Source organism: Myodes glareolus, chromosome 1, assembly GCF_982192425.1.
Source record: "Myodes glareolus chromosome 1, mMyoGla1.1, whole genome shotgun sequence".
NCBI lineage: Eukaryota > Metazoa > Chordata > Mammalia > Rodentia > Cricetidae > Myodes > Myodes glareolus.
Genome location: NC_142026.1, coordinates 3,383,114 through 3,406,921, shown reverse-complemented (window position 1 = coordinate 3,406,921; position 23,808 = coordinate 3,383,114). Strand labels below are relative to the sequence as shown.

Here is a 23,808-nt window from a genome sequence, read left to right as displayed (position 1 = left end):
CAGCTCAACATTTCCAGGATTCAGCCACCTTCTTTGTTTTTCTCTTAGCCTGCCCTGCCTAGGTCAAGTCCGCCCAGAATCCAGATACTGCTTGAAGACACAACAGTCAAAAAAAAAAAAAAAGGATATCTTAATATTCTAATATTTTTTATTTTGAAATACCTCTTTTAGGAACAAGGAGAAATATAACCAGTTTCATTGGGACACACCCTCTTAATGGTTAGAATTGTATCGTGTCTATGCATGTGAGAACCAGTCATGGATGAGAGACTTACTACTGCTGTAGCTTAGATTTAAAATAATCAGCTCCTTCGAATTCCTGGAAAGCATACAGAGGGAAAATAATATATTCAGAGTTCCGTTTGTTGCCAAGTCAGAGGATACAATTTTTGATTTTGAGTGCCTGAGCAATGTCCTAAGATACATAGTACTAAAATACACTTTGACATTTTAAGAAATTGTTAGTTTTATCAGTAGTTTTCAAATTTCCCAAGACTTTTCATGATGTCTAGTTCATCTGACTCACCAAAAGATAAAACAGCTTGTGTGCATCTCTCAAATGAAGACAGTCTACTCATTTAGTCAGCTGTTTGGTCTCTCTGCTCACAGTCAAGACGTCCATATGTTATAATCAACTGTGAAGAATTTAATAATCACTAGGATTGTTAGGGAAATGTTGAACTTTTAAAAACAATGAAATAGGTTTTCATGCTATTATGTGAAGGTGATTTTTAAATTAAGTTCACACCAGAAAACCCACTAATGTCACAAGTATTTTTAGTCTAAATCCACAAATAATTGTCCTTAAGAAAAAGTGACTCATAATTTTTTAAAAGGATTTATTTATTATGTATACTGTGCTCTGCCTGCATGTATGCCTGTAGGCCAGAAAAGGGCACCAGACCTCATTACAGATGGTTGTGAACCATCATGTAATTGCTGGGAATTGAACTCAGGACCTCTGGAAGAACAGTCAGTACTCTTAACCTCTAGTGAGTATTATGTGTATAGAAATTGTAAGCTTATTCAAATAATCTCAACTGACAAATCTCAAAAATATATGTGTGTATATAAATCATAATATGAAAAAAATAAAATAAAGCAATTGTAATATGGAATATAAAAAGTATTAGGCCCAGAAGTCACTTTGTCTAATCCTTTCATACACAAGTAAGAAAAAAATAGAGATCTGCCTTTGTGCCACAAAAGAATTAACCCCTAACTTACTTGTTATTCTAAAAAACACAGTACCACTTAATTTCCTTCTGAGATCTAGACTAGGGAGTTTATTCTTACATTTCTAGCCTCACTAGATGGGGACAAAAAGCAACACACTGAAAGAGGGCAGAGTTAAGGGGCTGGGAAGACAGAAATAACCCAGGAGCGAAGTGTTTATAGTCGTCAGGACCACTGCTTTTCTGTTTTGTTTTTAGTGGTTTTCATCCTGGGTCATTTCTATTTGAGGATGGTAGTGTGCCTCACACTATAAAGCTCACTAACCAAAGGGTAGAAGTGTCGCACTGGGTGCCACATGAAGCACTGAGGATAAGTATGTTCTTCTTTCATAGCTTCCTAAGAGGAGGCTGAATAGATTTCAGTTTTTCTTATCCCTTCTCTAGAGAGGCCCCTGTGCAGGAAATACATAGTAACCCTACATTACATGTAAGAAAAGTCTTGGAGTTCCTGAGGCTGTTCACCTGAACTTTAACTTGAATGGGTGTAAAGCCAGGATATGCCATGCTAACAAAGGCATATCCACTCCTGATATTCTAGACTGTTAGCATAATCAATCTTAGGTTTCTGACCTTTTGGCGGCAATTTCCTATTCTTGGCTGCACAAACGAAGCTGAATCTTACATTTGATCCTATTTTTAAAATGTCCAGATGGCACGAAAGGGTGTGTGGCTCAGAATGCCCCATAGACTACACTGTTTCCAGAAAGAACTATTTGTACCTTGGGTGTAACCAGCAGCTGTAGACAGGCAGGGTGGGGTGATGATAAGGGTTGGCAAAGGTCAGGCCAGCGTGTTGTTGATCTGTGTAAAACTGACTTTGCCATTACCTGTGAAATGTTAAGACTTAGTTTGGACTTGGGGTGGGGTGCCACTCCTGGTCATCTATAAATAGTAGATAATTTTGATGGAAAAAGTCATGGGAAGTGGTGGGAGGTCAGTCCTGAGGCAGCTCCTTCTGCTCTCGTCCCACCCACTGTACACTGGAGTGGAGTGTGCTCCATGCGGAAGGATTTGCAGAAGAAATCAATCTTTTTCATTACTTTGGACACAGGCCATATTCTTCCCCCAGCGGACTGTGAATAAAATTTTACTTTGTTTCCCTGGAGATTACAAAGATTTGATGGTTAGACACAAGAGAAAAGAGCAAGGGAAATGCAACAACAGTTCGTAAACATTTTTAGACTTTTAGCACTCATTTCCAGAGGAATTGCATTCCTTTTACCTCTGAATTCCTGTTTTCTCTCCCCAGGACAACTTTCTGAGAGGTGAAGTTTCTCCTTCATTCTCCACAGATCCATGATCCCTTCTTTCCAAACAGTTACTTGCGTACTTACCACTCTCCAAAGATCTTTACACAAATTCAGACTGGTCCCTTTCTAGATGATGGCTGGTGTTCAAAGCTTGAAGCAGCTTGGTTCTATCTTAGGGGCCACCTAACTGCACCTACAGGCCAAGCCTAGCCACTGTCTGACTTTGTACAGTCCACGAGCTTGAGAACGAATTTTACATGTGCATATGGCTAGAATGAGTGTTGAGGAATCAAGGGAATCATAATATCTGATAAAAAAAAATTACATGAAAATCAAACACCAATATCTACAAATAAAGGTTTGTTGAAATGAATAAATAAGTTAATCCTACTAATTTATGTCTATGTTTATAATACAATGACAGACTGAAATAACTACAAGAAACTATGCAGTCACCAACCCTATTATATGTACTACCTGTTCCTTAAAAGAAAAAATTCAGTTTCTAGTCTGAGAACATAAAGATGTTAGAGATATTAAACAAGACCATCTCAGAAAAATAAATTTCAGGCAAATCAGGAAAGCAAAGGTGAACACGTATATTCACAGGGTCGAAGTTCTACAGTCAAGACTAGGTGTCTGCCAGGAGAGCAGAGTATAATGAATAGGGACTGGGATGTGAAGAGTTATAAAAATATACTCTGTTTGGTACATGCAGAGATAAGAAAAACAGTGCTACTTTCTATTATATCTCCTGGACCCAGCTCACTTTTCAGAAATGGGAAGACGGTCCTTAAACAGTTGTTGGTGAATGAAGAGGAAGACTGGAGAAAGAAGCATAAAGCAAATGAAACATGAGCTGCACACTGTTGGGAATGAAAGAGTGTCCCCATAGCAACCTCCAGTTAGTCTACTATGTATAACATACATCACTGGTTCCCGGAAGTTAGCAAAAATCCCCACTTTGGAAGCCAACATATCAGATGTTCAGTGTGTACACAGATTGAAAAAATATCCATATGACTCTGGCTAACTTCACTGTTGCTAATTCAAACTCACCTATTGTACCCTCTCCCTCCCTCCCTTCCTCCCCCTGCTTCTCTCTCTCTCCCTCCCTCTCTTCTTTCCTCTCTCTCTCTCTGCTTGCAGGTGACACCCACACATATCCTTCAGCTCTGGCAGAGATGCTCACTCAGATAATAACTGGAGTTCATGCTGCATTTTCATCTTCGTGTGTCACCATCGCCGTGTAAAACCACAACTATAGGAAAACAAAGCTGTTTGCTGCTCTTCTGTCTCAACCGACATTTCCACCCAACTCACAGTATGCTCTTTGGAGACAAAGGAGATTATGTGCCAGTGAGATACCTTTGACTGAAATGCAAATAACCCACTCTACAACTCTTTGTCCCCTTGAGTTTGTAGCCCATCAAATCCTTTCACAGAGTCAAATGGGCAAAAGAAAAAGGTATGGCCTGTACAAAGCAGGGACTCTGACTTCTGATTTGGCCCAAAGAATGAGATCAGCTCAGGAAATCTAACACATTCTTGGACCCCCAACTTTCAACGCAAGTGATTTCAAGCATTTCGTTCAATGTGAACTCTGAAATGAGCAAAAGGCAAGTAAGCTAGGGCCCCACATCCTGCTCTGAAAGTGATCTGGAGTTTAAGAGCCAGAAGTTCGTGAATCTTAAAGCAAACAAAACAAAACAAAATAAACACACACCTTTCTTTCAGAATGCCAGATGGGGAAAAGTGTGTTTCTGAGGAACCAAACTCCTGAGGACCATTGCGAGCAAGTCAATTGAGCCCCAGTGGAGGAGAGTTCCCAGAGTCCAGGAGAAGCACAGTCCCAGCAAGTTTCTGAGATGGTTCCGGGGCCACTTCTGTGGTGCTTTTTACTGTGGTGATCAGACCTCCATCGCAGTAAGTCCAGATACTCCTTCCATTTGTCTTACCTTTCCATTATCTCTGTTCCAGATACAATGAAAGAAGACAAACAATATTGTTTAAAGAGGAACGTGGGTCTAGGGGCGTAGCTCAGTCAGTGGGGGACCTGCTGCACAAGCACAAGGATCCAAGCATTCACACTGAAGACCCCCGATATGGGGAGACTCTCACTCAAGCCTCAGGAGGACGCGACACCCCCTCCCACCCAGTAACTCACGAGAGACTGTCCTTGCTGCAATCACATGAGGTTTTAATCGAGACGAGAACCAGTGCACTGGGGCCAAGACTCAGAACCCACGCAGGGGAAGAGTTCGACCCCGAGTAGCTAGGAGAAGGGGTTTTTAAGGGAAGAAACCACAGCCCAGTAATCCAAAAGGGGTAGGGAGATCCAGTGATGTTCGCGAGGGGGCAACTCCCTGTTCCTCAAGGTTATTCAAGATTATAATCAGCTAGTTCCTGAAACACAGTATCCCAAAAATACCAATGATAATCATAAGGGGGGAAACTCCCTGTTTCTCAAGATTATTCTCAAGATTACAATCTAACTTTATCTTCAGCTAGTTCCTGAAACACTGAACCGGCTAATCCTAGATTTCTGATTCTTCCCTCCCTGATTAGATTTTTGGCTCTATTTTTTCCTGCTAGGGGATCTGGATTTATCCTGGTCTTTCAACATAAAGAGTCAGGCATTGGTGCTTCCCTGTCTGTCATACTAGGGCTGGGAAGGTGGAGGCAGGAACCTACTGGAGCTCACTGGCATGAGAGTCCTAAGACTAAGTGAGAGTCTGCCTCAAAACATAAAGTGCAAAATAATAGAGCAAGATAGCCATCATCAACGTGTATATGCACACACATGCAAGTACATGAACATATATTATATATATGACATATATATATAATATATATTTATTTATATATATTTTACTCTCCCCACTATCAAAGGAAATTGATCTGGGCTGGGGATGCTGCTCAGCTGGTTGTGTGTTGTGTACTTGCCTACATGAAGTCCTGGACTTAATTCCCAGACAAAGGAAAAAAGTGCACTTGGGGTTGTTATTTGTAAATTGGCACATTTTTACAGTTAAGACATGGCAGAGGGGTCTGTCTGGTGATGTTATGAAATCTGCATTGTGTTCCACCTTGAAGAGGTGTTTGAAGGTACTTGAACTTTTCTTTTCTAACAGAGATGGGTTATATAATTTTCATTAATACAATAAAGATTTCCTTGCTGAGATTTGTGCAGTAGCTGAATTTTTCACATTTATCAATCTGGTACCTTTTCAGTTGATCTGATTTTCTGTTGAAACATCTGTGAAGCTAGTTGAGTCCAGTCTTTCTTGAATAGTACCAGGCATGTGAGTTCATTTTTCTTAAGATTTTATTACATTTGCTAAATTTAATAAGTCTTGTTGCAAGAAAAGAAAAAGTGTGTTTAAAGATGAATTAATTATTCACCTTTTTTACTCCAGGGCATCTTCAAAGAAAAGCTTGAGGCTAAATGGAAACAGTTACATGGATTATCAGGCACCAGACAAACTCTTGTGTCTGCGGTTCAAGGGTCGGCCTACTCCACATACATTCTTCCTCCCCCAGTTCCCCTTCTCTGGTGACATGTGTGTTAAATATTGATTTGGTATAAATTTTCGTCTTTTGTTGTTTTCTTTTGTTGAAGCTGTTGCATGCCTTTCAAGCATCCACTATGCCACAAACATATGACAGGTGAAGATATTGACATTTTGTGTCCTCACCAAAGATATCTTTTTGAATCAGAGCCAAACAAGGCATTTATAGACTTCATTGGGATAAAAATCACTCCATAGAAAAGAGTAGTAATTCAGCTGTAGGGTGAGTTTTTAACTACAAAAGCCATATTTTCAGAAATCATAAGCAAAAATAGGTTTAAAGCATTGACAAAATGCATTCCCCAGAAAGCATGGATTCTAAATGAAAAACCTCAGTGCCAGGCATGGGATATGTCCCTACAAATTATTAGTCACAGAGACTGCAGAGGCTCACAAAACAACACAGGCTATTGTCATTGCTCTTGGTTGCTCACCTTAACCATGCAGTAAAGTCCTATTGCTGAACATACAACATTGTTTGATCACGGAACAGAGAAATCAACCTAGAACTGAACTGAGAACTTCTCTCTCAAAAAAAAGGTTGACTAACTTTCATAGTGTGAGGTGTGCTTTACAAGTAACTGGGGATTGGGGAGGGGTTATAAAAGGTCTCACCTAGAACTGGATCCTGAAGGCTACACTGTCAACCTCCAGACAAGATGTGCCCAGAGTTGTAACAGTGGCAAGAAGATTATAAGAGCTACCAGTTGTTTTTCTGATTTGAGTCCTACTTCACAGAAGGAAATTGAGGCCTGATACTATAAACCTGGTCAAAAGTCCATGACTCATGGGTCACAACAGGGAAACTACTACTATTGTTTTTCCAAACGGACATGAAGACTGCCTTCTAAATATTTCCATTTTTACCTATATATTAGTGCTGCTCTCAGCCTTGGGTAAACAAACCTCTTTCCTGCACTGAGTAGCAATGCAAAGATTCATAACTAGTCATGTTGGTGAGAATGAGTGACTGTTGAGTGCTCAGGGACATTTAATCAACCTTTCCTCCACAGCTCAGGGCACATCATAGCCACGGGAACTAAAAGAATGTAAGAGCTGGAGAGTGTGAGGAATGTGTGAGATGCTGTGCTCTGGACCTGGCACTCATGAGCTCACAGCAGCTATGATCCCCTCCCTGCACAAGACCTGGACAAGGGCAAGCCAATAAGATTGGCAAGCATTCCAACAAGTAGCAACTAAATGGATTGAGTGGACTACCAAAAAAGAAAATAAAGAAAAAGGGGAGAACATGAAAATGAAAGGGAGATGCATTGAGGACTATCCAGGGGACATGGTGGTGAGGAGTTAGGTATGAATTTTATCAAGATACATCATATACATATATAAAATTGTCAACAAATAAATTATATTTATTTGCTTATTTTATGTGTATGGATGTTTTGTCTAAATGTATGCCAGTTGCACCACAAGAATTCCTGATGTTCATGGAGGCCAAAGAAGAATATCAGATGTAGGTGTTGGGAATTAAAGTCGGGGTCTCTGGAAGAGCACCCCATGCTCTGAACCACTGATCCATCTCCCCAGTCCCATTAACAAATAAATAAAAAGTATCAAATTAATTAATTTGTACCCATTAATACCACTCTTGAGCATAAACCCAAAGGATACTCAATCAACAAGGACACTTCCTCAACAATGTTCATAGCAACATTATTTATAATAGCCAAAAGCTGGAAACAATGTAGATGCCCCTCAACTGAAGAAAGGATAAAGAAAATGTGGTACATTTACATAATGGAATATTACTCAGCTGTAAAAACCAATGACATCATGAAGTTTGCAGGCATATGGATGGAACTAGGAAAAAAAAACATCCTGAGTGAGGTAATCCAGATTCAGAAAGACAGACATGGTATGTACTCACTCATAAGTGGATATTAGACATAAAACAAAGGATAACCAGACTACAATCCACAGTTCCAGAGAAGCTAGATAACAAGGAGGACCCTAAGAGGGACACATGGATTGCCCTAGGAAAGGGAATTAAATGAGATCTCCTGGGTAAACTGGGGTGAGGGTGGTGGTAAAGGGGAGGAAATGAGATGAGAACATGAGGGAACTGGATGGTCGAGGGAAGAGAGGGCAGAGTGAGAGAGGAATGAAACAGAGATTTTTTTCCTTTTTGAGACAAGGCCTCTCTGTAGCTTCGGTGCCAGTTCTGAAACTAGCTCTTGTAGACTAGGCTAGCTTCGAACTCACAGAGATCTGCCTGCCTCTGCCTCCCAAGTGCTGGGAAAGGCACGTGCCACCATCACCTGGCTTGAAAGAGAGATCTCGATATAGACAGCCATTATGGGGTTAGGGAGAAACCTGGTGAGATGGAAACTCCCAAGCATCTACAAGCATGACCTCAGCTAAGACTCCTAGCAACAGTAGAAAGGGAGCCTGAACTGCCTCCCTGTAATCACATTGATGAGCACCCCAACTCTCATCAGAGAGCCTTCATCCAGTAACTGATGGAACCAGATGCAGACATCCACAACCAAGCAACAAGTCGAGTTCCAGGAATCCAGTCAAAGAGAGGGAGTAGGGAAGGTATGAGCAAGGGAGGTCAAGATCATGATATAGAAATCTACAGAGACATCTGAATCAAGCTTGTAGAAACTTATGAACTCTAGGCCAACAGCTGCGAAATCTCCATGGTACTGAACTAGGAGACAGTGATGAAATTTGGATTGTCTGAGGCGCCCTTGGCAGTAGGACCAGGATCTATTCCTGGTACATGCATGAGCTAGTTTAGAGCCCCATCCCTATGGTGGAATGCATGTTCAGCCTTAATGCAGGAGGAAGAGGCTTGGTCCTGTCCAATCTTAATGAGCCAGACTTTGTTGACTCCCCATGGGAGTGGATGGGGGGAGAAATAGGGGTAGGTAAAGGAGACAGGAGGAGGAGTATGAGGGAAAATTGTGGTTGGAATGTAAAGTGAAATTTAAAAATAAATAAATAAAATTACAAAAATAAATAAAATATAAAAGCCTTATTTGCACTTGACATTTGTCTATGAAATAAACATTTATTTCAAAATATGAAGATAAAAGAAAATAAAACATTATCAACAACCAATTAAGAGAGAATTGAGGAACTTTAAATGGAAAATCAACTTTCTCCTAATAGGTTTGTTTAGAATGCCATTTTTAAAATTATTATAACTGTACTTTTTTCAGATTACACAAAAATTTCTAAACTGTAAATTAACTTATATAAATTAAATGTTATTTCACCAGATTTCTTTGCATATGCTTTACCTCTCATGTCTCTAAGGAGTGGAAAATAGAACTGATTCTTTCCCTCTCAGAGTGTGATTAGATCATTTAGAGTCACCATTAATTCATAAGCCCATGTGAAATCCGTTTATTCAGCCAATAAATACTTATTGCACACTAAGCGTTATTCTAAGCACTGGGAAAACAGCAAAACAAAATACAAAGAAAATGGAGTTTTTCTTTATGAAGAGTCAGTCTAGATTAGAAAAAGAAACAATAGATCAGTGAATAAGAAAAACATCTAGTATAAGAGATGGTAACATGTTATAGAGGAAAATAAGGCAAGAAGACAGGGTATATTGGGTAATTAATTACAGTTGAAAGTTGAAACATTTAAGCTAATGTGTAAGGAAGTAAGAGGAAACCAAATAGATATCTAGGGAATAACATTCTAGACAGAGAATGCAGTATATATAAAGTCCCTGATATTGAAACAAGCTTTTGATATTTGCATAGACATATCAGTGCAAGAAAGATTTAAGCTTCAACTGACTTTTTGGATAGGCCAAACTCACTTCCCCAAGTTCTGAAAGAATCCACCCCATTTTGTATGACCTGGGTTAGTGGTGGCTAAATGGAAGTAAGTATTGTGGTTTCAGATCCAGCTCATGTAGTTGAATTTAACATTTTTCAGTGAGAACACAAGTCAACTGTAGTTCCCATGTGGCAGTCCAGAGACTGGGGTGAGGGATCAGACATCTATTTGACCCTCAGTATGCCAATTCAACCAGTTATGCAGATTAGTGGCTCAGTTAGCTGACTAAATGATTGAAGAACTAAGTGTCTGGAGGCTCAGTCAAGCTGTATCTGTCCCATGGCAGGCACAGCAGACAGAGCTCATGTAAGGCCAGCCTTACATGACTCTCAAAGAGTCAAAACACTGGCCTGTTGACACGCTGCACTTGAAGCCAAGCAAAGAAACCACAAGTTGCATTTTTTCCAAAAGAAATCAATGTTTGAAAATCTTGACAGAGTTGAGGAGGAGACGAGAGAGAGAGACAGAGACAGAGAGAGACAGAGAGAGACAAAGAGAGACAGAGAGACAGAGAATCAAGAGATGTAAAAAGATTTATGTTACACTCTTTCAAATAGCAAAACATCTCCAGATTCATTGCATAACCGTCCTGGGGACAACGTTAAAGCACGAGTTTGAAAGCAGGCACATGTTAGTGTGGTTATTTTATCATTGGATGCAGATATAAGGTACACTGGGCCTCTTTAAATTGGTATGCTCAATCCCAAATAGGTGACCTCACAATTAAAAATTATAGGCACACCTTTAATTTCAAGACTCTTGCAATAATAGCAGCAAATGACACAGTTTTCCTCATAAACACTACATCCAAAATGGCAAAAGCATTACTCTAAACCAGTGTTTTTAAACCATTTGTTGGTTCATTCCAATAGTGAAACATCGATGACTCCTGTACTTTGGTTCTTTTCAGAGAGTTATGAGAAATCTCAGGTATGATTCATCTTCAGTCCTTTTCCAGTTAGAAAATAAAGTTATTGATTATCAAGGATTAAACTTTTCCATTAAAAAAGTGTTTGTTATTTGCTCTTGCCCTTTCTAAAAACTCTCCAGTGATGTCATCTTCAAATATAATTTTGTAACTTCAGTTCAAGAATGCCACATGTCAAAGGCTGGCTGCAGTCACAAGTGCCAGGGTCAAGCCAGCAGTCTTTCATCACACAAGTCAGGCTGATCTTGGCCTTTGCTGGTTTAACAAAAGGCACAGAGTGGAAGCCAACTTTAAAAAAATCTATCAGAGCACAATGTCATCTGTCTAGAATGAAAAGATTCCTATCCCTTCCTCCTCCTCATATTAAAAAAAAAATGTTTAAAGACTTCTTTATATACAAAGACAGCAGTAGGGGGAAATGCCTTATGTTTGATTGCAAGAGAATCTATTCTAATTGGCTAGAAAATTATTGAAGCTGAGAGATCCTCATGAGTTTAGGTATAAATTTATGCTACAAGCTGGGCATGATTGTGCACCCCTATAATCCCAACACTTGGGAGGTAGAGGCAGGAGGATCACAGTAAGTTTCATTATGTCCGTTTTACAGTTGAGGAATCATAGTCTTAGATGAATAGTAATTTGACTGAGGCTATTCAATTAGTAATGAGATTTTTACCAGGCCTACTGGCCTCTAAAACCTCTGAATAATTCAAAGCACTAAACAAATGGCAAAGATGGCTATAGACTCATTCTTTAAGGTCCATAGATGTTTTTCAGTTGACCCAAACTGGAAGCAAAGAAAATTTATGTTTGCAGATGCTCTTGAGAACTTTGATGTCCCTAAAGACATTGTCCAGAATAATTTTTCATGTCAATAGATCCACAGGGTACAAAGCAGCTGAGCTCACAAAATTCTGCAGTTCTGAGCCCTGGTGCAAATACAGTGCCTCTAAACTTTAGAGTCTAAAGGAACACATAGCATGGCTCTCTAAGATGCAGTCTAGAAAACATCCATCTCTTGAGTACATAACAAGAGTTTCCTCATCCCCTTCCTCAGAGGAAGTTCCCTGGAACTCATCCTTACTGCCTACTAAATGCTAATACCCCCTTTTCACAGTATCATGACTAGCACTCTATAGATGTAATTTCAGTATTCCATTTCAGGTACCAACAAAGACAACAAGGAAACCATGGTTTAAATGGCTGCCTGGAACAAGCTACTAAACAGATAATCCTCCACAGCATTCAAAATATATATAGTGACCTTATTTCCTCTCACAGGCTTCCTAGTGTGGGAGGGCTATTTAGTTTTGAAATCATCTTGTGACTATTAATAATACTGAATTTCCATGACAGGGAATAAGAAAAGCAAATCCTGGGGGTGCTTTGAGGGCATTTCACTGGTCAAAGTGATTAAAAGTGGTCAGAATTCATTAAAAATATGTCTACATCTTTCTAAACTAACAGAAAAACACTAAAGATGGAACTAAGTGGCTCATTTTGTGGGTGGGAAACAGTGTTTTAATTATTTTTAAATACTTCAGTCTACGCTCTGTAACTCTACCCTATCCCTGTCTTAAACACCAGCTTAGCTAAAGAGAAGGCTGCTCTGGCCTTTCTACTCCATCTAAAACATCTTTAGCTGTCACACTTCACATATCTGAAATGAGCCAGTGAGAGAGACACAAACCAGGCTCAATGCAGCCTGAAAATTGACTTCCACAGCCAAATGAATCCTCTCGCTTTTTGTTTTCTCTACTTTAACTTTTCAATCAAGTCAATAAATATACTAAACTTGAGTTTGGGTTAAGGTATACAGAATTTAACCTGCCATAGAGGTTTCTTTGAATTCATTCCAGAGTCTCCAGATGTTCGTGATGTTGGATCTAGACACTCCGAAACAATTAGCAAAGGTGGCCCAGGAGAGGTCCAAAGTGGCCGGCTGAAGATGAGACAGTCCTTTCCTATCCAGAGCAGTGGTGTTGAGCAGGTGGAGGGGCACCAGCCGGCTGGCTTCTGGATAGGGGTCCCTGTCAGGGACGGTAGGCAGCGAAGTCTCTCGCTGGAGCATAGGGCTGGTAATGCTTGCGTGTGGGCCCAAGTCTCCGGGGCGTCATGTTCATGTAGTCACTCTGAAGGAGTCTGTTCCTTCTGCTATTTGTCTGCAGGGGGAGAAAAAGTCAATATGAAAGAACTTAGAGGAGCTATTATGGGAGAGGTCCTAAGACTTTAGGGTTAGTTATTCAGAATATCGGCTGCCAAATGACCCTAAGAAGCAGCGTTGTGTATGTGCCTTGGATTGTGATAGTGACTAAGCAAAATCTGGCTACCAGACTACTAAAAATCTACAGGAAGCTGATTTCTAGAAATGGGCCCATTTACTCACATTGTCATCTAATCAAAAGTAAAAGAGCATACTTATGAACATATTACCATTGCATTGATCTAGCAATGATGCTCTTGATCCCCAGACAAAAACTTGGTCAAAATTTGAAGTAAGTAAACTCCAGGTTCAGGGTCATTCCTCTTTCTCTGCTCCTGGTAAAATTTCAACCAGATGTTGCTAAGCCTGGGGAATAGTGGTGGCAATTAAATATCATTGATATTTAAATGCCCTTCCTTTCTGGATAAGTTAAGCATTCCTAATTTAATTGTTCATTAAGTAAGCTGTTTTTCCATAATTAACCAAAAAAAAAACCTTTCAGTTATTTACGGATATGAAATAATAATTATAAATTTATGTCAGCAGAGACCAAATGAATGAGGTTTTCTAGTTCTGAATACTGTGTTCCAATTCCGTGTGTGTGTGTGTGTGTGTGTGTGTGTATGTTCTGCAAAGGCAATAATGTCACCCACCACTATTCCCCAGGCTTAGCAACAAAAGCAGAAAGCCATGTGGATTGTCTATTAAGGAATTCTATTATAGATTTTCTACTATTCTAAACACATAGGTCCTATGAACTAGGTATGAGTAACAAGCTTTCCCAAATAGATAAATGAGAGAGTGACTACATCCTTGTCTTTCTTTCTACACCCAGAGGCTTTGGATAAGCAAAGAATGCTGCTGATGCTACTCAGGTAAGCATTTCAGCACTGATGTTAACCTTTAGGGTTTCCTTACCAGCCCCCAAACGTTAATCCTTGCCAGTGGATAAATCTAGTGAAACTATAGCTTAAAGAAAGGACTCAATAAGAAAGGTGTTATGACTGAAGACCTCCAAGTTACACACAAAGATAAAGAAAATCTGTTACAATCAATTCCCATGCTTACCGCAAAACCATTATCAGATAGAGGGTTTTGTTTGTATCATCCTGACTCTAAAGTAGAAATGAATAGAACTCAATCTGGAACCTACAGTGCTCATGTGCACCCACAATGTGTGTGTGTGTGTGTGTGTGTGTGTGTGTGTGTGTGTAGTACCCACCGCCTATGTCTGCCATGGGTGTCACTCTACCTGTGCCCTTCCTACAGCTCTACCTTACCCTCTTGTTTCCTAGACGAGGCAGCAGCAAACAGGGCATACAGAAACCATGTACTCAAATGGTCAAGAATGTAGTAGATTCCAACCCTAAACACACATTATCCATACATTGTAGTACACATTGCCAAAGAGCATGCTAAAAACAAAACAAACAAACAAACAAACAAACATAACCTTCCTCTAAGCTCAAGAAGGGAAAGCAGTTTGACAGCTCCTCCGAGGGAATCCAGACCTGAGAGCGACAGGCGGCGGCCTGAGAGACGTTGTCTTTACTCAAATACCCACAGCGAGCCAAGTACGGAGACAAACTAAAGCTGCTCCTATCCCATACAGCCTAGGAGCATATTGTGGGCTCTCAGAAAGCTCTGGAAAACAGCTAACACCTACCAAGGCATACTACTGACCAGCCAAAATAGGATCACAGAAAGTGATTAAGCTTACTAAGATTCTTATTGATCAAACAGTAGAAAGAAAGAAAGATGAAACCAAGGTAAAATTGTTACATTGTTCTGTAAAATGTAAATTATTTTTACATGCTCTATTTGGTCAGAGTACAAAGACCTGGGTTTGAGGTCCAAATAAGTGATATTCTTATTAGACAACTTGGGTTGAGTCCCAAAAACCACAGATGGCAAGACACATCAAGCACTAAGACTATCCAAGTCACAGTGACCTTGTGAGATAAGCCAAAAACATCTCTCTCAAGGCAGAAATGAATCTTACAAGGAATTATGGGACTGCCAAAGAAAAACTCAAAACATTTCTGATGCCTGTTTTGAAATGTAAGTTGTTTTAACTCATTGAAAGTGAGAAGCTTCTTTTGTCATTTTGGATGATTCCAGTCACTCAGTAACTCAGTGTCTCATTTTAGAAGCTGGTTTCTAATGTGTATTACCATCAGTTTTAAAGTGCTTCCTGTGAGACCACTGAAAGCTAAAGCAGTTCCCAAAACTACTGCCCACGAAGCTAGTAAACTCCTTTGACCTAGGTCAACATACAACAAGGGAACCCCTTTCCTGGAAGAGTACCCATAGGGACACTGCACCCAGCCTTCAAATTAGAAAATTAAAGTTCTCAGAGACTTTGGAAGACACACAGCAAGCAAGAAAGCCAGTGGTTGAGAATTAGTAAAACCAAGCCAAACCTTAGGATTCTAAAGTAATCATTGGCAACCACTGTAGAGCTACAAGATAGCGAGAAATGCACATTCAGAACTCCAGAAAAAAAGAAACTTCTAAACTAATACCAGAGGTAGAACTTGAGCAATATTTTTCTGTAATTCATAACATAATGAACAACTTATAGAAGTTAAACTAGGCAGATTCCCAAGACAATAGAAAGAACTCCCAAACCCTATGTTCCCTTACTGTGTAGAAGTTATAAATCAGTCAAAAGGTAGCCTGACAAAGATCCATCTGTCCTCTGTGGTCTTGTGAATACAGAAATATGTGGGGGGATACTAGATATGAAAATAATTTCAACCTAAGACTGGATTATAGAACTTCATGACTTAAAAGTAGGGTTGTCCTGTCCTCATTCCAACAATATAGTAAAAGTAAGATAACATTACAGGGCCTGACTTCCAGAAGTCCCTGACTGTTCATTGCTTGGTTAAATATATATAATGCCTTGAAATGGGTGTCACATTTCAAGCAGGCTTAGTTAGATCTTTATTTGGTTTCTATGAGGGTTACCTATTTAGTGTCAGGTCCAACCCAACTTGGCCATATGTTCCTGATAAGGGGAGTGTAGTTTGAGGAAATAAATAGAGAAGAGACAGAAGATAGAGTTGGGAGGCTTTCAGTGAATAAAAAAAGCCACGAGTTCATTGCTCACAGTCCTTCTATGCCCCAATCAAAACGGGAGGGCACAAGACTCTCATGATACAAAGAACAAACAAGCATAATTACCTCCTTACATCTCAAAACACCCAGTAACCTCACCCTAAGTCAAACATCCTTTTGACTTTTGAGGAGCAAAGCACCCAGTAGCCACACCTTTGGTCAAACATTCTGCTGTCCATCCTTGAGGAGCAAGAACAGGTATGAACTCTCTGACCTTTAATCAAGATTGAATGAATCCAAAACTGTGGGCCCTCACAATTTAGTGACAGAATAAGTATTCATTAAATCCTAAGTGTTCTTAATAGCAGATGGGTGGAGAATAATGAGAGAAATCGTCCTTTCCTCTTGCACACAGTATATATTTCTTATTGAAGAAATTACTTACATGTATATTCACCCAACTTCTGCGAAAAAAATTCAGAATCATGTGAAATCAATAAATAAGTCATTCTGTTCTTTGTAAAGAGGTTTCAAAGAAAACCTTCAGATGATCCTTGCTAAGGTTGTTCCTTCCTAACAGTGAATGTATTCACCAAAATGTGTTCAAAAGAGAGTGGGAAGGATGGCTCAGAGGTTAAGAGCACTGGCCTCTCTGCCAGAGGACCCAGGTTCAGTTCCCAGCACCCACATGGTAGCTAACAAACATCTGTAACTCCAATTTCAGGAAATTTGATGCCCTCTTTTGGCTTCCATAGGAATAATACACACACCAAAAAAATGATGCACAAACAAAAATGCAGCCAAACACTCATACACATAAAATTCGATAATTTGAAATATGTTCAAAAGACAGACATGATGACACACACCTATAATTCCAGCACTTGAGAGACTGAGACAAGGCCAGTCTGGACTGCATTGCAAGTCCCAGGCCAATCTGGGCCACTAGTGAGATATTGTCTCAGAAAAATGAAACAAATAAAAAATTCTCAAGCTTGGATTAGAAATTCCAGATTGAGAAAGGTGGAAATATATAAACCAACCTTCTTGCAGAACCATCCGCAGAGGCTGGTAAACTCTACTCAGTGGGGAGAGCGCCAAACAGTCTCCCTCCCTTTGTGCTTTCATAATGACAGCACCATACTTGGCCTCACACACTGCAACTGCTTCACAAGAGACAGAAAATAGGACTGACATAAATAGACTTGTTTCCTTCTGGATTGAATACACAATTTCGGCAGTCTACTTTCTCCTGATTTTTGACCCTGAGCCGAAGCTGTTCATTGGCTTCATTTGCTTAGCTTCTTGATGAGGTTTAGATTTTTATACTTTATGTTTGCATTTATATGTATGTTTATATGCAATTATTATATTGCAAAAATAAGGATAAGAAATTTAACTACCTCTAATCTCCTACTCTTATATCCCCATTTAGTTTCTAATTCTTCCTGGCCACGTAGTGCCTTCTAGAAAACAGAACTCACATCAGATCATTACTTCACATAAAGTTGAACAGTCTAAAAAAATTATCACATTGTAGTAGAAAAGATGCAGGCAGGATGCTTAATATAGTCAGAGTGCATGTGCAGAGAAGTTACGTAAAAGCAATGTTGCTTCTCTTACCCAGATAATATAAAGAGCCACTGTCACTAGCAAGCCATAACAAAACAGGACTCCAGCAGCCCCAACCAGTGCCCAGAACAGCCTAGGAGCAGTTTGATCATGACAAAGATGTTTCTCTGAAAAACACAACAGAGTAGATTAAAGAACACAGCAATAGCAGTTGAGTACATTTCTATCCTGAACATCAGAGAAGAATTTGGAAGTACTATAATATGCAAAATATTACGAGCATAGATGCTCTAGTGTTGCTATTTTGGAACTTATTCAAGCCCACCACTGATCTCAGCATGCAGCATACAGGACTGAGGTTGGAAACCATTGGTGGCACACTGGTGACACTGAAGCCACTGGATCTTGTTGAACATTGTGCAATTCAAAACGGCAATTTCAATGATTTTAACCTGACCCCATCCACTTATCCCCATCAGAAGGCAATTTATCTATACACTAAACTTTATCTTTGAAATAAGTAAAATGATATAAAAGTTTTTAAACCCTAAGAAAAACCGCGAGCTTAACATGGTAGTCAGAAACCCAGCCTGGAAAAATTACAAAGACAAATGTCTGACTCCAGCTCCAGTCGGTTATGTGAAGCTGAGTGAGACACACTACATCTCTAGTGTCAGAAGGCAGTGGGAAAACAAGCAGCTCTATTGAAATTCACAGAAAATTGCAACTAGGAAGAATACTTCACAGTTGATTGAAATAATGACTTATAATTAAGTTGTAATAAAAATACATAAATAAAAAGAATACCAACAATACTTTAGTCCATGAAGTTTTAATCCTGGCTACCCATTAGAATTATCTGACAAGATTTGAAAACATTATCTAGTTTCCCTTTCTCAAGCCATATTGATTAAGTCAGAAACTCAATGTTGAGTGTAAGTATTTTTCAGTTTACCTACTTATGTTTCAAATATACAAAAAAAGTTGAAAGCTGATAAGTACATATCTTTTCCAGTTTTCTTAAATGTGTATATGTGTATACATACACACAAAATACTAGCCTAATTGGTGTATTATTTATATGGAAGAAATGTTTTGTTCTTGGTTTCCAAAATAGCATATCTTTTTTATCCTTTGACTTAATCCAATCAAGTATTTTGCTTGAGCAATACTGATATTAGAAATCTGAAGAATTAATTGCTTCTATCTTTATCAGAACACGAAAGCTACTCTGTCATATTAAGATAATAATTTTTTCCTTGTTTAGTATTTGATTTTTCTCAAAGACAGTTTTGTTCTGGTATAAAAGAAAATGCATTTATTGCAATTGTGCTAGAATTGAATATAAAATGGAACATATGTTTTCTTATTTATCACTCTGTGGGAAAGAAAAGCTATAATATAGGCATATACACAAAAATCTACCTGGCCTTTCTCAGTTTTATATGTTAATGCCAATACTATATCTCAAGTTTAAGAATCCTGTTATTTTTCTTCCCAATGATTAGATAGAACACAATCTCAATATAGGCATAGTACACTGTTGCTACTGATTCATGAATACTGTTTAATCATATTGAGTTTGGGGCTATTAAAGAGTTGGTTAACTTACTCAAGATTACAAATTTAATGTTCCCTAAATTTCTAGTTCAGCATCCTTTTTATGTTTTGGGGCAACATGGATCACAAAAAAGACAATTAATTTGTTATCCAACCCATTCTTCCTGAGTCCAGATCCTCTTAGTGGACTCTGTGTTCAATTTTATACTTGATCTTAGCCAAAAGGCATTAAAAAAAATCCAGGCTAGCATTTTAATGGCAATTTTTTTCCTGACATGACCTACTTGAATCGAGAATAATCTTATAGGTTCTATTCCCATGGTCTGTAACTTCTTCCCTCATTCTTCCACATAATGTCAATGAGGAAAGGCACAGGCATTCAAAATATAAGCTGGAATTATTTCTAAAGTAAAAGGAAAACAGGTTTAAAATTATTTGTCTTTAGTCTCAGATCATTGGTGAGTGTTCCAGCCTCCCCATTTACCCCAAACTTGAGTTCAGCATTGCCAAACACAAGTACAGTTACCTTTCACGTGAATAATAGTTCCATTGCTCTTCTCATTGTCTAGGTAAGGAGGAGGGTACATGACCTCAACTCTGCAGAAGTATATATCTGTTTGATTGACGTGCAGATTCCGGAGGTAGAATGTCACTGTTTCATTGTCCAAATTCCCATCACAGGTGAACCCCACATTTGAGTGAAACTGAAGCTGAGAGGAGAGATTCCCAATCGCAACACAGACTTCCACATCACTGTTCACTCCCTTGTGCAGTGACGCCCGGAACTCCTTCAAGAGCAGGTTGTGAGAATACCTGCAGCTGAGGGTGACGTCATTGTCGTCCACCACAAGCATGGGCGACTGCTTCACCAAAATTTTGTTTTCTGAGGGGGGAAATTCTTAGTTAGAATATAAGCACAATAATTCTCTTGTCCTGAAATCAAATTAGCCAACTTAATAGATCTCCAACAAAGTCTTCTGGTAGATAAAGATATAATAGTAGGTCTTGGAGTGATCACTATACCAAAAGCTTTAAAGTTTATATTTTGATTATGTTGGCATCCTTTTGCGAAAGGGAAAATGGAGCATCTTTCCACCTGAAAGATGGACCTTCTGTCATCACTGAGCTATGCACTAGAAATTTTTTAATCAAATTGAGATTCCTAAGATGTTAATCAGGCCTTAGGTTGATTTCCTGATTAAGTGATATGCTTGGAAGCAGCCTGAAAACCTGACACTGGTGCCCAGATAAATTTGTTTTCAATCATGTGACAGGTTTCTATAAAAAGATTTAAAACGTTCGAAACATTTTGACTTTGTTTATTGACCAAACCAAGAGTAGGATAGAGATGTGCGGAAATCTGTAGTTCAAGTGTTGCCTTTAATTCTCTTCCATAGCAAATTCAGAGAACAGGTTCCCAAGAAACTTGCATGTTTGTTGTCTTAAATCAAGAAAAGTTCTACCTTTGTGCAATAAACAATCAAAGATCTAGATATTATCTCATTCAATTTCTCACTTCAAAAGCAAACTAAATGAAACTACATTATCAACTCGGTTAGGGAGGAGACCACATTGATATCATTTTCCAGTGTATTCCCATTTCACAAAATATAGTTCCCAGAACACAAAAATATATTCCTTTAGAAAAGAAAATATTACATTTTAAATATTGTGTGGAGGGTGGAGGACAGCTTGCAGGGTTGACTCTCTCCTTCTAATCAGAAATCAGGCCTGACCACAGGTGCTACCACGTCTTTAGCTCTGTATTTGTTTTTCTAAACAAGCAAGCAAACAAACAAAGAAAACAAAACAACAACATCAAAAAAGACAAAACAAAACAAAACAGGGTCTCATTCTGTAACCCTGGCTGACTTAGAACTCACTACACAGATCAGGTTGGCATAGAAAGTCATATTCACCCACCTCTGCTTCCTGAGTACTGGAATTAAAAGTGTGGGCCACCATGCCTATATATTCCTTTGGGAGGGGGAATGGCAGAATGAGGTCTAAAAGCATGAATGTTCATTTACAGTCATTGAAGAAATGGTGAATAAATTCATAACTGAAACCAAAAGCCATACCACATAGATAGCTGACCACTTAAGTATAGAGAATCAACTTCACAGATCAAAGACCCTACAACCTTTTTCTGAAACATAACTTCAGTTTTTTTAGAAGTAAACACATTGCTATTTGTCTGTGAAAGAAATTTAATATAAATAAAATCAATTTTTACTGGGGGCAAGCTAATAATTACTACTTATGATTTTTTTGTTGTTGTGAGCCTAGCCTTCACAGCTGAGTAATCTCTTAAGCCTATTGTTTATAATTTTTAAAAAGTTATTTGTACCCCAAAGCCAGCTAGAATTGGAAGTTGTTAAAATAAAATTTGTTATGTAATCTGGAATTGAATTCATGAACACAGATGGGGTTTTCTTTCTTGTTTGTTGTATAATTATCAGTATTTCTATACATCAAAAACCTTTAAAAAAATCCATATCCATGCCTTTTCCTCCTAGAAATTCTGATATATTTTGTAAGTTAAGATGGGGTTAGTGTTGGTATTGGTGTTTGGAGTAACGAGTGACACTCCAGGAGTTGTGAGTACCCTCTACTGTCTGTAAAGTACTTTCATTACATGAAGAGGATGCTCAGTGGCTGCCACTTCCCATTGTTCTCTCTCTCAGCCTTGGGAAACCATTCATTTACTTCTTGTCTCTATTTGCCCATTCAGGCCGTTTCATATGCATGGAATCATAGTATGTGTGCCATTTTCTATATGGCTTCTTTCACGTAGCAATTATCAAGTTTCATCCATGTTGTAATAAAATATCAGAACTTTATTCTATGCTAGATAACATATTGTGTCAATATAGTCATTTTGTTTGTTCACTCAACGTTAGTTATTGTGAACAATGCTACTATGGACATCTGTGTAGGAGTTGAGAGGAAGGAACAAGAAGGGAAAGGGGAGGTCCTAAATACAGACTCCAGTGTTTATTTAGTGATTCCTGTCTGATTCAGTAGGTGACATCTTCCCAGAGAAAAAATCTAGTTCCTAAACATGAATTTCTTGGGCAGGTCACAGTCTAGTAAGAAAGAAAAATATATAAACAGATAGCTAATTTTGACACAGTAGACAGAGATCTACAGGTTCTGGGAGCAATTGAAGAACCAATTGCAGATTCTGTACACATGAAGACTGCTGTTCTGGGAGATAAAGGATGATGCCCACATTGACTGACAAATGTTTCTCAAACAAAAAGTTAGCATTGATAAGACGTGTCCTCAAGATGGGGAGATGGGGTAGTGTGTGTATGTTGAAACTAAAAGTAAGTTGGTGAAGTGGGGAGGAAAAAAGAGAAAAAATAGCAAAAAAAAATAGTAATAGAGAACGAGTGTGACACTCTGGGGAGAATTACAGCTACCTCCACTCTTTCTGACCAAGGTAGGAAAGACAAGAGTGGAAAATCAAGCGTTGCTCACCTCATCAGAGACCTTGGTCCCTCTCCTGCCAGTGATGGAGACCTAGTGAAGGCTTTGAGGCAGAAAAGTAGGTGAGTGCAGCATTTTCACTTATGGAGATCACTTTAGCAAAAATGGAGGTAGTACTTTGGAGTGTACAAGAGTGAAGGCATGGAGAGTAGTCAAGATTCAGTTGTCTTCTGGGTCAGAGGTGAGAAGTGTTTACAGACTAATGCTTATACAACTTGACAGTGATTCAGGTCTGGTTAAAGAGAAAAGAAGATTTTAAAATGACTTCCTCAGCCACACAGCCAAAGGAAAAAGTATCTATTTTTTCTTTTTTGCCCATATCTCTTCTTCACCCATTTTTTCTACTTCATTGCAGTACCAGAATAGACAAATCCAAAATCAAAGAAAGTTTGGACATCTGGACTATGAAGAAGACAAGTTTGCAGCCTTGGGGGGTCACGACACAGAGTAGAAACTTTCCGAAGGAAGAGGCAGCAGTCATTCTCAGAAACGGTTGTTCTTCACATGGAGTAATATAACGACTAGAGGTAGCTTTTTCTTCTTCCCGTCATGGGGCCTCTGAGCTCAAGCCTCAGGGTGGTTGGGGTTGTCTGATTTCTTCTGAACCCATTTGATCTCAGATTAAAAATCAAGAACATTCTCACCAGAAACTCAACGGCTCCTGTGTCAAGGCTAATTTGTTACATGCCACTGTTCTGGTAACACAGCCTGCCTCTGAGCAAGGAAAGGGAAATTACTTCATTTTGTGGCTGTGCCAGAATTTTGTTGGGAAAGAGTTTGAAAACATCTATGAAAAAGGCGGGCAATTCATCTGTTGATGTTTACATATCGATGTTTACTTTTCTGCCAACAGATAATTTTTAAATTAGCTGATGCTTAAAGAAAGATACTATATTTGAGGTAATTTCTTGTTTTATGCTAATATGTGGCTAACTGCTTCCTAGCATAAAATTCAAGCTGATGAAACCTCTTTTTTAAAGTTAATATTCTTTCTAGGATTTGGTCTCACTTTAATTTATTTCAATGATTTAAAATTTTCATGTGAGAAGCTATCTGACTGGACTTCAAACTCTACATCTGTTCTGGAGACACACTAAATAAAATAAGTTTA

At 38.8% G+C, this 23,808-nt stretch overlaps 1 protein-coding gene across 2 annotated transcripts in view; it reads right to left on the bottom strand.

Annotated features, from left to right (window-relative positions):
• Positions 1–4,668: 4,668 nt before the first annotated feature.
• Positions 4,669–23,808, bottom strand: part of Cd28 (CD28 molecule) — a 34,958-nt gene continuing 15,818 nt past the window's right edge. Inside the window, exons 2-5 of one of the 2 annotated variants that reach the window (XM_048459234.3) lie at positions 22,689–22,929; positions 19,729–20,085; positions 17,694–17,809; positions 4,669–12,966 (exon numbers count right to left, since the gene is read on the bottom strand). In XM_048459234.3, the coding sequence (XP_048315191.1) occupies positions 12,838–12,966; positions 17,694–17,809; positions 19,729–20,056 (573 nt within the window). In that variant the 5' untranslated portion in view covers positions 20,057–20,085; positions 22,689–22,929 and the 3' untranslated portion in view covers positions 4,669–12,837. The remainder of the gene's footprint in view (positions 12,967–17,693; positions 17,810–19,728; positions 20,086–22,688; positions 22,930–23,808) is intronic. The other variant, XM_048459233.3, reaches the window with a different exon arrangement.